Genomic DNA, 15,807 nt, shown 5'->3' on the forward strand with positions numbered 1-15,807 from the left:
TCACATGGTGGCTCACAACCATCTGTAATGAGGTCTGGTGCCCTCTTCTGGCCTGCAGACATACACACAGACAGAATATTGTATACATAATAAATAATAATAAAGAAGACATAGGGTGGAGAATGGCTCAGCAGCTAAGAGCAGAGGAAGTGTCTCCAGAAGACTGGGTTCAGTTTCCACCCACCATGAATGTCATGCATACGTATGACATTCTTCATTCATTCACACACAACAATAAAAATAAAAAATAAAAAGGAAGTCTCAAAGTTTTGGGTTAAGACAGGATTACAGCTATACCATACACTCTAATATCTAGCAAAACATGATGAACAGTCCTTCAAAAGAACAATACCAAACAGTACACTGAAGGCAACCAAAATCAGAAACTCCAAGGGAAGGAAATGTAAGGGAGCAGTGCAGAGTCTGGCTCGACTCTCCCCACCAATCCCCCAAAGCTTTGCTCTCTGGACAAAATAATCTAAGAGCATGCATCATTTAGGGAATTTGCTGAAAAGAAATAACAGTTTCTCCTTAGGAAATGCTGAAGTATCTTAATCACTATTTAAGCGTTGCTGGTCCCGAGGCACCGAGAGCATTGTGAAAGAGGGCAGAGCTAGGTCAGGGAAGGGCAGGAAGAGGTGGTGAGGATACAGAGAAAGCATCCCCTGGCTGATCTAATCAGTCCCTCTGCTTCTTCAGGGGCAGTAAAATGATTTGTGGGCAGAGAGTTCTATCTGTGAACTTCCAGGAGAGGTGAGATGTCCATAGATCTTCCCCAGGGGAGTCAGGAAGTCACTGTCTGGGAGGGTTACTGGTAAAATTCCCGCTTCCTAGACAGGAAGAAAGGTGATGTCAGCTATTTTCCCCTGGAGAACTTCGCTAAGAAAATCCTGGGGTGAGTACAGTTTGTGTCCATCCTGAAATGGCTTTCTACTGCTCAGGGCACAAGTAACTTTCCCCAGCTGTTTTGGTGTACGCCCAAGGAAAGGCTACCTGTAAGTTATCCAGGATGACTCGGAGAGCGTGCACCTGCCGCTGGACCGCGCCAGAAAACCTCTCATAGGTGGCGGCGTCATACTCGCTCATCTGGATCTCCTTTAGCCTGAAACCAGAGGGGGAGAGAAGACAGCTGCTTACGCCGTGTTTGTAGGAGCCTTTTACCCTTGCTTGCATACGGGTAGGACTCCAGCAATTCCTTGGTGACTCAATGACTTTGAGGAGAAAAAGCAAGGGATGATGTCACCAGCAATGCCCCTAGATTTAAAGAATAGGAATGCCCACAGGTGTACTGGTAACTGTTGAACCAGCTGTCCCCCAGGACAAAGGAAGAAGCCCTGACTGTACTGCATGTGTGACTTCTCTCATGCAAACAGTCCCACTAGTTGACTCACAAGCACCTTTAGCTGTGGCTCCAGGGGATCTGATGCCTTCTGCTGGCCTCAGAGATACTTCATTTAAAGTCTAAACAAAGCACAGTCATTTGAAGCTAACCCTAAATAGGAGGGTCTTTCACACAGTGGATGCTCTCAGGTTTTCCAATGTGACAGCCACAGTGCACTGATCTAACATTTCCATGCACGTCTATAAATATAAAGGTGCTGATTTCAGGACAAAGGAATAAGGAATTCCTCTCTCAAGAGCCTAAGCATGATACAGTCTTCACATTTTTTTTTGTGTATGTGTAGACACAGAACCTATATGCATAGCTGAAATTATATATAAAGTCTATTTATCACCCGAGGTTGGGAGAAGAACCTCAAATGAGGGAGAATGAGCAGTTTCTATTCTTCAATCCCAGGTAAAACACCAGGAAAATTACAGTCGGAAGGGCGGAAGCTCAGAACTCCATTTACGTCTGTGATAAGACCACGAGTCTCCAATCTGCAGCACAGTGACAGGCACAGAGCGACACTCAATACATGCTGTTACGTAATACTCTGAAAGCACTGGCTATCAAAAAGGTAAATACTGATAAGGCCACCATAATATCCAAACGCCACCCCCAAGGTGACAAGCCCAGACGCCCTTCTGAATCCTATTGCCTTGCTATTCTAAAGAACAAAAGGGAATGTGTGTGAGACTTTGCCTCTTAACAGTACCTCTTCTGTTTAGTCTTGACAATTCCCTAATTCTCTGTAAGTTTCATTAGCTTAAATCATATCACCGTGTAAAGGAAACGGAAGCTGGGCACAATGAAAACTGTAGGATACGCCATGTACTACTTCATGCCTAGTCAACATGTGCTTTCTCAGAGAACCCAGGCTAGTGCTGACTGGGAAACGTAGGGACAGAGCTTGTCCTTGGGGCAGGGTAGGTGGGAAAGGAAACAGGAGACACCCAGGCAGCTGGTAAGTCACCTGGAGCAGAGCGGCCTTTGGAGAGAGCAGAACTAGCTTTAGCTACATAGCTATCTCTGGGGTGATCATCTTGCATCCCCAAAAATCACATGCTATTTTAATTATGAGGTAACCTGGAAATCATATTTCAGATTGCAACAGCCTTCACAAAGAACACTCAGAAGATATTCACAGTGGACAATAAGTCCTGAATCTTAAAGCAGGGAATGGAAGAAGAAAGCAGGAAATTTGAGCCTCTGGGTTCGAGTGCCTCCTATTGCTGATATTCTCAGGCCCCTCAAATGGCCTGCACACGTTTCTGCTTCCTTCCCTTTGGGCAAAGCTGCAGTGTGCAGCTTCGTCACACCCGGGGAACCAATGAGGAGCGTGCTGTTGATGTGGTACCTGTCTAAAGGGTGTATTTATCATTATGAAAGAGTCTGGGAATTTTTGTCCTTATCTTTTTCTATAGGCTAGACTTAAATACTGTAATTTGGAATCAAGTATGAGGGAAGCAACATATGCTGAGATCTACTGATTGGCTGAGATGAAGCTGATTGGCTCTGCAAACCACATGGGTGACCAGCCCACCAGGCAGCTCTTCCCTGCTGTCAGTCACTTGTGGGTGACATTCTGTACGTGATCTACAAGTCTTACCCTGGTGTTCCTCTGTTAGTCAACTCTGATCAATTCTTAACGTGCAGGGTCAATATCTGGTTTCAATCAATGCTAACTGATGTCGTGAGGCCACCGGTCACATTAGGTCCTTCGTACCGCAGGACTGGCGAGGACTGCCTAGTCCCAACCAGGACCGACAGGGGTGCCATCCAGGCAACCCCTCCAGATGTGGTTTCATCATCTGTAGATTTACCAAGCATCCACAAATCTTTCCTCATTAACTAAACATTAGTTCATTAGCGAGATACACGGCCTGATGTGCCATACATACTTTTAGAAAGACATAAAGCACACATGTACGTCATTTTATTGAAAAGAATCAAGTCGTTAGCAGGGACCTGGAACCACAGATGTCACCACAGATTCCAAGGACAAGTGCTAGCAGGTGACATGGGCCTCCTGAGTGCACATGTCGTGTTTTGCCACACTCCAGGGTCTGTCCTCATGGCCCGAGGGGCTGTAAATGCATCAGGACTGACCTCACTGTGCCGTCGGAAGCAATCAGATGATGGGAGAGAATTATTGCTACAAAAATGAATGTACGTATAAGGCTTAAATGTGGGTCTGTGGGAATTCTGTCTTATTTCAGTGCTTACATGTAGACACAGTCTGTAATATTTATGACAAGATGAAATAATATCTTGGTTTAGCTTCAAAACAATCCGGAGTAGAGAATGAGAATGGTATTGGGGCGGGGTCCACAGGCTTCATGTTGTTTTCTTCCACTGTGGGCTTGAAAAGGTCCATAATAAAAAGTTAAAGGCAAATTTTTGGCAGCCCTAAGTAGATACTCACTAAATGGGTTGCAAACCCCATTTCTGTCTGAGTATTTTCCCCCTTGGTGTTTGGTTGTGCCAGCTTTCCCAGGACCTCTGTGTGGTTTATTTCCTCCTTCTGACACCCTGCCTGCCCCCTCCCTTCACGGCCTTAAGGAACTCTCCTCCTCTCCTCTGCTGAGCTGCTCCTCTGCAGTACTGAAGACTCAGGGATGGTCCCCATTCACTTCCCTCTCCAGTCCCTGTCTCAGAGCCACTACATTCGATTGTCTCAGGATCACAGGTGACCCTTGACCTTTCCCCCTGTAGGTTCTTATTCTAGTGGCAACCAGAGAAGAGGTAGCTTACTCATGGCTAAGTACCACTGCAGTCTTTCTGCCTCCTGGGGAGGTCATGGGTCAGGGTACTCTGTATGTCCGTGTAGGTAAATCAGACGGGATAGTTGTGTGAAGGCTGGGGTACGGCAACAGCAGCCATTCATTGACGGAAGAGGAGAATGACGCATGCCTAATTATTAGTTTTTCTTCTCAAAGGAAATGTTATTATTCATAAGAAATGTCTAGTAAGACTTTTCATTATGACATGACTTCCCTCCCACGTTTTCTGAGAGATTGCTACCACTTTGATCCCTAAGACGTCACCCACCCTCACAACTTCTCTGAGAAGAGAGTGAGAAGCTGCTCGTCTCCAGAGAGGGCAGCACTGACTTACAGCGGGCATAGATTATTCACCTGCTATACCCACGGGGGTCCTGAGGCGGGCAGGCTTTCCTGAGGGCGTGGCAGGCGGGCCCAGCATTTCTGTCTCTATTGTTCTCTGCTGTTTACTTGTAGGATGTGAAGGCACGGCACGTAACAACATACCAGATGTTCCACGTGGGAGGAATTGCGTAACTCACACACACTCGGGCGTGTTTTTGTCTGGCTGCCCCGGCTCCTCCACTAGGACCAGAAATGGAAATCTGCCCCCCCCAGTTTGAAAGTGTGTGTGCTGCTGCTTTGCTGAAGAGCACATGCGGCTTCTAGAGAACTATCATCTATCCCGTGGATTCCTCCTTTCTAGTAGGGGCTGATCAGAGTAGCCCAAAGCAGCCGTGGTGCATCAGAACCCCGAAGGCTCATCTGGCTTGGACTTTCAGGTTAAGCCCGCTGACAGAGCCTCTCCATGCAACCCCACAGCCACCTCTCTTCAGCTGTTCCAGGCAGGCAAGGGGGCACTTTCCACCACTGACACACATTGTGTCCTTATTTTTTCTTTTCTGGAATGTTCTAGCTCTTTTCTTATCTCCAAATCCTAAATTAGTATAGGCCCTGTCTCGTGTTAACCCCAGGGATTTTGCCTTCCTCGGTATTATCCCAGGACAAAGTCCCGTACCTTGTACTTAGCAGTGTGTGCGCGCGTGTGTGTGCGTGTGTGTGCGCGCGCGCGTGCGTGTGTGTGCACGTATGCACTTGTCATCTGCACTGCTCTAGATGCACAGGGAACACTCACCTCTGCTGAAATGCTTTCTGGGCCATCTTTCTTGCAGCTCTCTTGACATGCTCAGGAACAGCATCCTTTTCTGCCTCAGAAACCTGATACACTGGGTGGCCCGCATCCAAGCGATAAGGACCCCCTTTGCCACCAAGACCTGCAGTGTCTCTTCCCCCTGGAAAGAAAATATGGGGGCTTAGTCGTCATGTCTAGAGGCTGGCCACAAAACAGAAGTCAGACCATGGCTTTAAGACAATCCTGTGAAATATTAACTGAACTAGTAATTAAAGCCTCAAACACCTTTGCCTGAACACAAAGAAACCCCTGTTTAGGGCAACTAACCTTTTATTTCATCCATCCCAATCTGCCCATATTTTAAGGTTCAGTCCAAATTCAATTTGAGCGCTTTATCTGATGGAGGGATTAATGATTCTGTGTGCTGTTTGCAGCCCTTTAATACTGCTTCTTACCAACTACTCGACGTCTGGGGCATCTGTTCTCCCGCCCTGGACAGAGGCTCCACCATAGTGCTGAGAGACACTGCACAGTGGCTAACTAAAGGGGCACTCTCCTTCTAGTTACCCGCTCTCCCTAAAACATCCAAGTGAGTTGCAAATAAATTTTCTTTTGTTTTGAAAATAACAAAAGTGATTGAGAGATTAAATGACTTCTTAGTGACCTCATATCACTCAGTCAGCCAAGATTTGAAGACAATTATTATGCAGATTTGGGCATTCAGTTTTGAATAATGCACAACAGATAAACATCATCAGCTTGAGAACAGTTTTTCATTATAAGCTCAAGTTTACATGCCTGTAAGAATACGTCATGCAACACTGCATAGCTATTTATACTAATAAGAAAGAAAGTTAGATGCCTGTAAAGCCAGGTAGGTAGCAATATAAGGTGGTAGAGACACTGGCCAATTACAGAGGAATGCTTGGTGTAATATATGCTCATATTTAAATCATTGTATTGAGCAAAGAAAATATGTACATCTATTGGCTACCTTTGGCCTGTGTGTGAATGTTATTATCTCTGCTCCTAGGAAACCAGCAGCGAGGTCCCTTTTCCACCTCAGACACCTGAAACACTGGGTGGCCTGCGTCCAAATGATAAGGACTCACATGTAATTTGGGAACTTACTAAGAATCCAATATTACAGAGGCAATGCCACGCTGCACAGTCTAGCATAGTACTGTAAACTAGTTGCATAATTAAGGCAGAGTAAGAAACTGGTTTCAACTCAACAGCTGGGTCTTCAGTGTCTCAGTGCTCGTCTATAACATGGGATGGCGTTCCCTGCCTTACGGGGTTTCCACCAACCTACACTGCTTGGGAATCAATCTGGTGAGCAATAAGCGCTATGTAAGTGACCCCTGGTGATAATTACTGGATTCCAGTGACACAAGAGTGGGGTCATTTCTAGATTCGTGTGCTGGTAAACTGGAAAGCTTCTCGACTTTGGTTCAATTATGTGACTCTGCCCCATTAGAGCTTTGATTTGTCTAATGAACTAAAAATAAGAACTTGGAGTGAGCTGCTTATGAAAGTCCAGATGGGTCATTTCCTCTGGGGAAATACCACGAGAGCAGTAATATCTACCAATCATAGTATTTTACCCTTTTGACTGAGCACATCTTATTTCATTTAGAAGTGGGTGGTGGGAGCCGGGCGGTGGTGGCGCACGCCTTTAATCCCAGCACTCGGGAGGCAGAGGCAGGCGGATCTCTGTGAGTTCGAGGCCAGCCTGGTCTACAAGAGTTAGTTCCAGGACAGGCTCCAAAGCCACAGAGAAACCTTTGTCTCGAAAAATCAAAAAAAAAAAAAAAAAAAAAAAAAAAAAAAAAAAAAAAAAAAAAAAAAAAGGGGTGGTGGGAAATTCCTCCTATCCTATAAGATGTATGATTCCCGGTTTCCCCTTCCAGCCAATGTGTGGTAGAGAGGCGTGCTGGTGGGCAGGGGTGAGAAGCAGAGGGTGCAGAGCTGTGTCTGGCCCGACCTGCTTCCTGCTGGAGGTCCTCCCTGAGGACCATGACCCGAGCATAACGCTTGTCAGTCACTTTGATGAAAGGGAGGAAGGAGCCACACTCTCAGAGGTAATGTGAGTGGTGGCCAGAGCAGGTCACGCAGCCCCTCAGGAGAGGCAGCTGGGAGGGAGAAAGAGTTCTTTTCTCCACTCCACAGAATTTTAAATTCATTTTATCTAAATGAAAAATGCTTGCAGCTGAGCTTGGACTCGCATCAACCGGTCCATAAGACACAGGGGAAGAAAGCATCGATGATGGAGAAGAACCAGACGGGCTGGTGGCTCAGGGCCTGCCCGTCAGCACACCTCTCTACCACACACTGGCTGGAGTTCAATGTGGAGAAGTCTGCAGGGCACAAGTGGCAGGCAGAGAAAGACAAGTTGAAGTGTGGAAGCCTTGACCAGCTGAAAGAAACGAGGCCTGGGAGGCAGACAGGATGTCACATCTGAACAGGCACTGGAGCTAGTAGATGCACCTTTAATAACAAATGAAACTTCCCTTCTGCGTAGGCACTGCTGGGAAGCTGACATCTGGCCAGCTCATTCCACAATGCATTCCATATGGATTAAATATTGTTGGCTTGACACTAACTTCCAGATCAAAGGACACTCCTAAAAATAGCCTTTCTTTAAAGCTGATGCTCGATGAATAAACAGAGCAGGCAAGAAGTCCCGGGCTTATTTGATAGCATATTGTCTCAGCACAAAACCCCATTTCCTGCCAAGGCCTTCAAGGCCAAGAGGCACAGAGCATCCTAAGGGAAGGTGATGGACTGAGCTGTGCCAGCGCTCCTCCTGGCCGAGATAAGCCAGACAGTGCGCAGTCTGGCCCCGTTCCTGTGCTCCGCAGATGTGTCTGCTGCAGCTCCTGGGCGGGAAGAGGAGACGGTGGCTTGGGAACAATGGTCCAGGAGAGCAGCCAAAAGGAAGGACTGGCACCCGGCCATTGAGCAGAGCACATGGACCTTATCTCAAGCCGTGTCCCTCCCTCCACACACTCCCTGCTCAGCTGTGAACAAGCACCATTTCTTCCCCAGGTTGGTCGGTCAAGAACTCGCTGTCAATTCCTGGCACAATTTCAAAGGCAAGGAATTGAAAGAAGGGATCAATGTTTCAAGTCTATGCTCTTTAGCCCAACCATTCTGCTCCATGCTCTAAATTCGTAACTAATTTAATGTTTCACATGACCCCGTGAGGCAGATAACGTTCCTGGCTCCTCCTTTACTGATGAAGCAACTATGAGGTGGGGGACACAGTTTTAGGTCAAAGCGTGGCAGAGTCTGTGGGGTGCCAATGCCAGGCTTTCTGCACATCTTGATGTCATGCAGAGACAGAGGGAGAGGGGCTGAGCAGGGCAGCCAGTACCAGCTCAGGTTAGAAAGCTGAGCTGACAGACGCAAGAAAATTTGGGACGACTCAGAATACACATACTACCAACCTGTTCCACCAGCCCAGGTATTGCCACCCACGTGGGGCATGTTGTCTGGGTCCTCCTTGCCATGTTTAGGGTCACTCACATCTTCATTACTGTCTCTTTCGATTGTTATCTGAGAAGGAAGAGTTGGAACATGGTCACTGTCCTGTGAATGCCGGGAAGTGCAGGACTGATTGAGCTAGTTCCTGAGGTGTGCGGAAAAATCTTCATCATCACATTCAACATCAATTTGTGGGGAAGCAAAATTATTTTTTTTAAAAAAAGAAGTTCTTTGAAAAGAAAACGAAAGGAGCAGGGGCTGAGCTCTTTCAGCTTTAGTGTTCTGGCACAGAGAATGCTCTGAGATCTTATGCAAAACGGGGGATCCATGGAAACAGGAAAATGGTTCTTACCATTTCCCAGTGGGCTAAAAGGCCCAGTTCCTCATCGATCCAGCCTAGTCACCACATATGCATCAACCCATTTAATTTTCAAAGGTATGAGCAATGCCATTTTATTTAAAATATATATAAAACAAAAATCAGAAAATACATATTATGTAATAGATTTAGGTTCCATATTCCCACATATATTAAACATTGCTTACTTATTTTTAGATGCACTGAAGCATTTTCATATTGTGTAGTTTTCCTGATTAATCTGTATGTATTTTCAGACCATATTTACAATTCTTGGGATTCAAATAAAATAAGTGACATTTAAAAAAAAATAAGGACATTTTAGCTTTATCTATGACCGGTTGTCTCCATTCAATTTTCATACATCTTCCAAAGTTCTTTATTTTTAGATGATATACCAGCACACATACACAAACACACACACACACACACACACGCCAAAGTGAGTGATCAGAACTGTTCATCCAATAAAATACAGACCATTACTTGAACTCCATGACCATCTTGCCCAGTACTGTGACTGATTCAGTCCAAATGTGGTAAATGACCAATGGTCTTTCGGTCAAAGCCATATGTGGCTGAACAACAGCAAGACTAGTTTGATTATGAGGATCTTGACACTCTTAACAGCTCATTCTAAAAGCATTGTTTAGGGTTTGCCATGTATGCATGAGCACCTGAGTTCAAATCTCCAGCACATGAGCTCTCTAGTCAATGGGTGGGCTCAGGCTTCAGGCTCAGTGAGTCCACTACTGAAGGAAGCCAGGGCAGGAACCTGGAGGCAGGAACTGAAGCAGAGACCATGAAGGGGTAATGCTTTTTTATACCACCCAGGCCCACCTGCTCAGGGTGGGCATCACCAGAGGGTTGGGTCCTTCCACATTTATCACAAATCAAAAAAAAAAAATGCCCCAAGACTTGCATATAAGCAATCTGATGGAGACACTTATCAAGGTTTCTCTTCCCAGATAACTCTAGCTTATGTGAAGCTGATAAAAACCTGACCAGACAACTGATCCCTTGTCAATGTGACACACCAGTGCAATACTATTCAGCTATAACCTTTCCTTCTTTGTTTACCCCCAAGATCTCACCTTACCATCATAGTATAAAACATAGTATCACTTCAAAAATCCTAGTCTCGTGATCCTCTGGGCTCCAAAGGGTCTGGGCAGCTTCACTGCAGCTTTTCCTTCCCCTCCTCTCTGGACCACAGCTTCTGTGCTGACCCTAAGGAAACACCCTTCCTGATGCTGGTCCATTCTCAGCCCAGGCTGACCGGCATCAGCTGTCCTAGTAAAGGCTCCACTTTTCAGTGATGCAGGTCTCTTAATTCACACAGCTGATTCTTCAGCACCCACTGACCAGACACCACATGTTCTCAATGCAAACACATCACATGAATGGCCCTGGGAAGAATCTTTGAAGGATTCACAAATCTCCCTCAGAAATGCCACAGGCAAGGCCAACACCATCTGCAAGGCTCTCAGCATTATTTTCAGGTTCTTCTAACAGTTTATGAAGCTTTCACTCAATGACTTTTTCCATCTCAAAGTTCCAAACCCATTCCACAATCCTGCCAAAAACAACACTATCAAGCCTGTCCACAGTTTCTATCCTGGTGACACCACGACATAGGCAACTCGGGGAGGCAAGGCGTCACTTCCAGGCCGCGCTCCATCACTGGAGAAGTCGAGGCAGGACCTCACAGCAAGCCTCTGGAGACACGAACTGAAGCCAAGGCCATGGAAGATGCTCACTGGTTTGCTGCTCCATGACATGCTCAGCCTGCTTTCTCATACCATCCAGGACCTCGGGGTGGTGCTACCCAACATACACATGAACACACTTGTGTGTTAGCTCCAGCACTGTTCCAACCAAGCATGCACAGGACTACTGGAAGAACTGTTTTGGACGCTTGTCTTCACTTCGGATTGTGTGTGTACTTTCTGGTCTGTTTTTTTTGTTTCAAATAAAGAACTTTGAAAGAGGTAAGAAAACCAATTCCTATGTGACAAGTAGCTTCACTGTGATCAAACATTAGTTCTCTCCTATAGACACTGCGTACAATCCAGCCAATCTTGTAAAGATCGTGAAGCAGAAGAAGAGACTCCTCTGATAGTCTCCCCAGGTACCCCCTAGTCACATTTTGGTAGTCCAAGGACACTTAGGGAGTCTATCGAGGCAGAAAACTGGCTAAGCGGACAGAAAGGTGCAACATGTTCTCTGCCACCCCCAAGTTTTATCAGGCCATCTGCAGGGAAACGCCTCTGCTCACACTGCCTACAAGCAGGCCTCATACCAGTCCCAGCTGAGACATTTCAAAATAGACTAATTCTCGACAAAACCAACATTGACCAAGCCCTGATTTATTTCACAGAAACACATACCGTGAAATTCCAGGAATACTGAATTAGACGCACGGCATCTGGGAACTTTGTCTGGGTTCGAACCATCTGATAAGTGTCAACAGACTCACGGGGATATGTTTTGTAGGTGCAGCAAGGCAGCTGTTGGCAGACAGAGGCAAGCAAAGGGGCACTGGCTGTTCAGAAAGCAGGTACGCCCCTGCCTTCTTCCATGAATGTGCTGGGTGCAGCCAGAATGCATTTACCCTGAGAACTGAGTCCATCTACCGAGAGCTCAAGAAAGTCACTCTCACGAGTAAAATGGACACCGCTGGATTCATGCAAGGGGGTAAACAGTTTCCCCAAGGCAGAAAGCAGTCCCTCATAGTTTCCGGCCTAACTTGATACATGTGCTAACCCCCGACATATTTCTCACAGCAGATGTGTTTACTTCCTATTAGGGAAGTGTGATACAACCCAAGGAACCATTATCCTCCTACAGATGGGTTAAATGGAAGAAAACATGGATCTTGTAAAACTGCAACTCTAAAATGTTCCAGAGTGAAGTAATGAGAAGCCAGTCCCGAGAAGGGACATGACTCACCAAAGACCTATAATTCTGGGCAAGGCTCATATATTTCAAGTTCCTCCCTGAGTTCATGACTAAAAAAAACAAAAACAAAAACAAAAACACCAAACCAAAACTCAGTAAGATGGTATAAACAGCCAGATCACAGCTCTTCAAGGAATGACTGGACCCACAGTTGATTGCTGCTTTCTGGATGGGGACTAGGAGTGGCAAGGCAGACACCTCTAGTCCCTACACAACACTCATCCCCCCTTTCTCCTCTAGACAGAAGCCAGATGAATCATGGGTGGTGGAATTAAACACCGCCTTTCCGTTTGGCCTTCAACTGGTCTCGAGATGGGACCTGAGATGTCACAGAAAGTGTCAGGAGGCCACTGGGAAAGTTTCCTCCCAAGAGAATAGAGGGTGGAGAGGGAAACTTCCCCCAAATGGCATGTGTTACCTCACCAACCCTCAGCACACATGCACGCACACGGAAACGCACACATGCACACACACACAGTTCTTGCCATCAGACCCATGAGTGAGGACATGGTGAAGGGCTAAAGGACTATGTGACAATGGAGGGCCAGAGCTGGGCGAAGAGGGCCACAACTCACCATTATTTAGCTGCCGAGCCAGCTACTTAGCTCTGATCTTCTACACGAGCAAACAAGTGTCCTTCTAATTGAAGCCACTTTACGTTGGGTTTTCCGCTACTTGAAATCAATCATATGCAACAAGCTGACTCTCACATTAAGAAGTGGGAGACAGTAGTGAGGAGCTAAGGCCATTTCTTTCTGAGGATGTCTTCTGACGAGAAGGCAGGCCTTGAATTTCCTGACCTGAGAATTTCTATGCTAGGTCAGTGATAGAGTGCTTGCTGGGCATCCACGAGGCCCTAGCTAGGTTCAGTCCACACACTGCCGTCCAGAAACAAAACGATCCATAATGAAATCAGCACAGCAATCCTACGTATATTCAGTTGCCTGCTACTTTCCCAATGATTAACAGGCAATCGAACTCATCCGTACATTGATTTCTGGGCATGTCTGTAGAGCATCTACTGCTCACTGGGATCCAGGGGTGCGTGAAGACACTACACAAGACACTAGCAAGACACTGTATCAAGGGGACCAGGGCAGTGCGGGATGACGCAGGCTGTGATGGGGGCAGCACATCTTCCTGAAACAATGTCCTTCTCTCCCATTTGTCACAGTGGTCTCTCATGGATCTCAGCAGCACGTCCCTAGGAGTGCAGCCTTTCATACGGTGCTACTGCCTTAGAATAAAGAATTGGCCATTGTCAGCTTTTATACATCACCTGCTCCTTCTCCAATGACAACGCAGGACAAAAATGCCTGTCTTGTCAGTATCCTCTCTGCGTCCCAACTTCCACCTCTAGTCCTTGTCTCATTTGGGGTTACATCCATTTTCACATGTAACAGTGATCTCTGAACTCTTATCTCTCTTGCCATGCTACAAAGTAGACTCTCACGATTTGATCACTAGTTGCCATGAATTTCCCGCAGCGGCAGCACACACCGCTGGTGCTCAGCCTCCCAACAGCCCCACGACGGCACTGGCACTTCAATGCCATTTATTCCAGTTGCCGACGCCTTTCCAGCACCACAAGGCTACCGTACTTTAAGTGCCGTTATTGCTAACTGATAATTATGATCCCCCCACACCCACTTTTGATATAAGGCCCTGGAACAAAAAAGCAAGCAGGGATGAGGGTGGGGATGGGGTGCGGGCGCAGGTGCAGGAGGCTGACATAGGTGAGAAGCAAGGCTGGTCGCTCTTCTGTCCTGCAGAGCCCTGTGTGCTGGTATGAAAGAATTCTGCGCTTTTCCTGTAGAATTGTTTAAATGATCCACTAGCACTTTCCTCCTGACTCCTTTGTTCACACCCTCAAGCCCACCCCACCTTCTTCCTCTGCTAAGTACTGCTAGGGGCTTTTGCACATTTTGGGGGGGGGACCCAAGTAATGTGCTCGGTATGTATTTTAAATTGTCTGAAATTACAGCCGTAAACCCCTTTCCTCTATCTAGATGTTTTGGAATACACCCTGTTATTTCAGGGTCTCAGTTTATAGAGTCTTTGGCAAAGAACTTTCTCCCTGGTCCTCTTCATCAGGACTCATTTCCAGGCACTGCAAATGCCCATCCAAATGAGATGTTTTACAGATCTCACACACTTGAGCTCAAAGGAGAGAGGAGGCATCACCATGAGGCATCACCGTGCTAATGTTTTCGCAGCTTTCACACTGGCCTTGCATATCACTGATACCTAATGAACAAGCACCAGAGCTTTTCAGAGACAGAATTATAAGAGTTAATTTCCTGCATATAATTTCAAATCAGGCTCTGTGAGCAATGATGGTCCTTGTCCGGTGCTGTGCGCCAGTCCATAACCAGCACACAGCAGGGCTGCTGGCCAGCGGATGATCTTCTAGCAGGCTGGAAACACTCCTGCCTGTTGGTTCTCAGTGGTCCTTAGACTCAGGGCCTGTGTGCATCCCCAGCTTGCCTCCCATCCTCCTGGCCCAACTTTCCCTGGGCTCTGGAAAGGCTTCCAGCCAGAGCCCATGAGTCCATGGAGACGGTCTCTCCATCTCCCCATTCACCGCTAGGCCGAAACTATCTGAATGGCTGTCAAGAATAAGACAGGGTTGCAAAACACACTGTCCAAAGTCACTTCTCACTTTACTCTGAGTACTTTGCCTGCTCTCTTTCTAAATTCAAATGAGAATAACAGATGGAGAAGATTCTTAGACAATCTGGAAACAGAAAATGCAAATGGTGGCATCAAGGTGATTTGTGTGTGTGTGTGTGGGCCTTAAAAATAAACTTCTGAGGGAAACCAAATGTTTTCATCATTGAGTGCAGGTGGGTTCCAAAACCAAACATTAATACCTCACAAATAATTGGCACAGTTTACTGGCATGGAAATGCTTCCCTGCTACCGCCACCCCACAGGAGGGCAGTCAGTATTCTAAACATCCATGAAAACAACATGCCAGTTAAATTGAGACGGGGGGGGGGGGGCAGGGCGAACAGCCGGGTCTTTATATATTCCACCATTTCTATTTTTGTCTGATTTTAAGAGCCTTCCAAACATTGACCTTCCACGTTGTTGACCTCCAAGTCAGGGGAAAGGGTGGTCATGCAAGGCCACCTCGAAAAGACTGTGTGGATGTTTCTGTTCTGCAGGGTGTGACGTGACTGACAGTAGACACTCAGTGTCTTGCATTGCCATTGAAGCTAAGTGGGTCCTGTGGCATTTCCTGGCCAGGTGCCTTTCAATTATGATCAGGTTTTGTGCTTTCCCCAGAACAGACGGCAAAAGGAAAAGCTGTGCCGACTCCCCACAGCGGCAGTGTGTGGTGAGGTACCCAGGACAGCCAGAAAAGAGAAGTATGAGGGAAAAGCCATTCTTACCACTACAAGTAAAGGCAGTTTTGATATGACCCAGTGTCTAGAAGTTCTTGGAAACAGCCACAGCTACGTGCAAAAGCATTTAGCAAGGGGAATTCTTCTTTTCTGAAAAGAGGGACACTACGGGTCACTATTGCAGAGTCCCTGCGGGGAAGCATTTCTAATGACAAACTTGATATCGACTTTCTGTTTTGTTTCTACTGGTGCTAGTCACCCTTTCTTCTAGGAACATTTTGATGGTTCTCCATCTTGGGCTGTAAACATATTTACAAAAGCCTGCCTACTCTGCTTGTCCCCGATTTCCCCCAAATTTCCCCGAGGTACCT

The 15,807-nt window shown here is 46.6% G+C and overlaps 1 protein-coding gene across 2 annotated transcripts in view; it reads right to left on the reverse strand.

Moving 5' to 3' along the window:
* The window catches only part of Vwa8 (von Willebrand factor A domain containing 8), a 319,412-nt gene that overhangs the window by 18,365 nt on the left and 285,240 nt on the right, over nt 1–15,807 (reverse strand). For both annotated transcript variants that reach the window (XM_038310723.2, XM_038310725.1), the window contains exons 38-40: nt 8,731–8,839; nt 5,282–5,438; nt 994–1,102 (exon numbers count right to left, since the gene is read on the reverse strand). In XM_038310723.2, coding sequence (XP_038166651.1) covers nt 994–1,102; nt 5,282–5,438; nt 8,731–8,839 — 375 coding nt within the window. The remainder of the gene's footprint in view (nt 1–993; nt 1,103–5,281; nt 5,439–8,730; nt 8,840–15,807) is intronic.

The sequence above is a fragment of the Arvicola amphibius genome, chromosome 13, assembly GCF_903992535.2.
Source record: "Arvicola amphibius chromosome 13, mArvAmp1.2, whole genome shotgun sequence".
NCBI lineage: Eukaryota > Metazoa > Chordata > Mammalia > Rodentia > Cricetidae > Arvicola > Arvicola amphibius.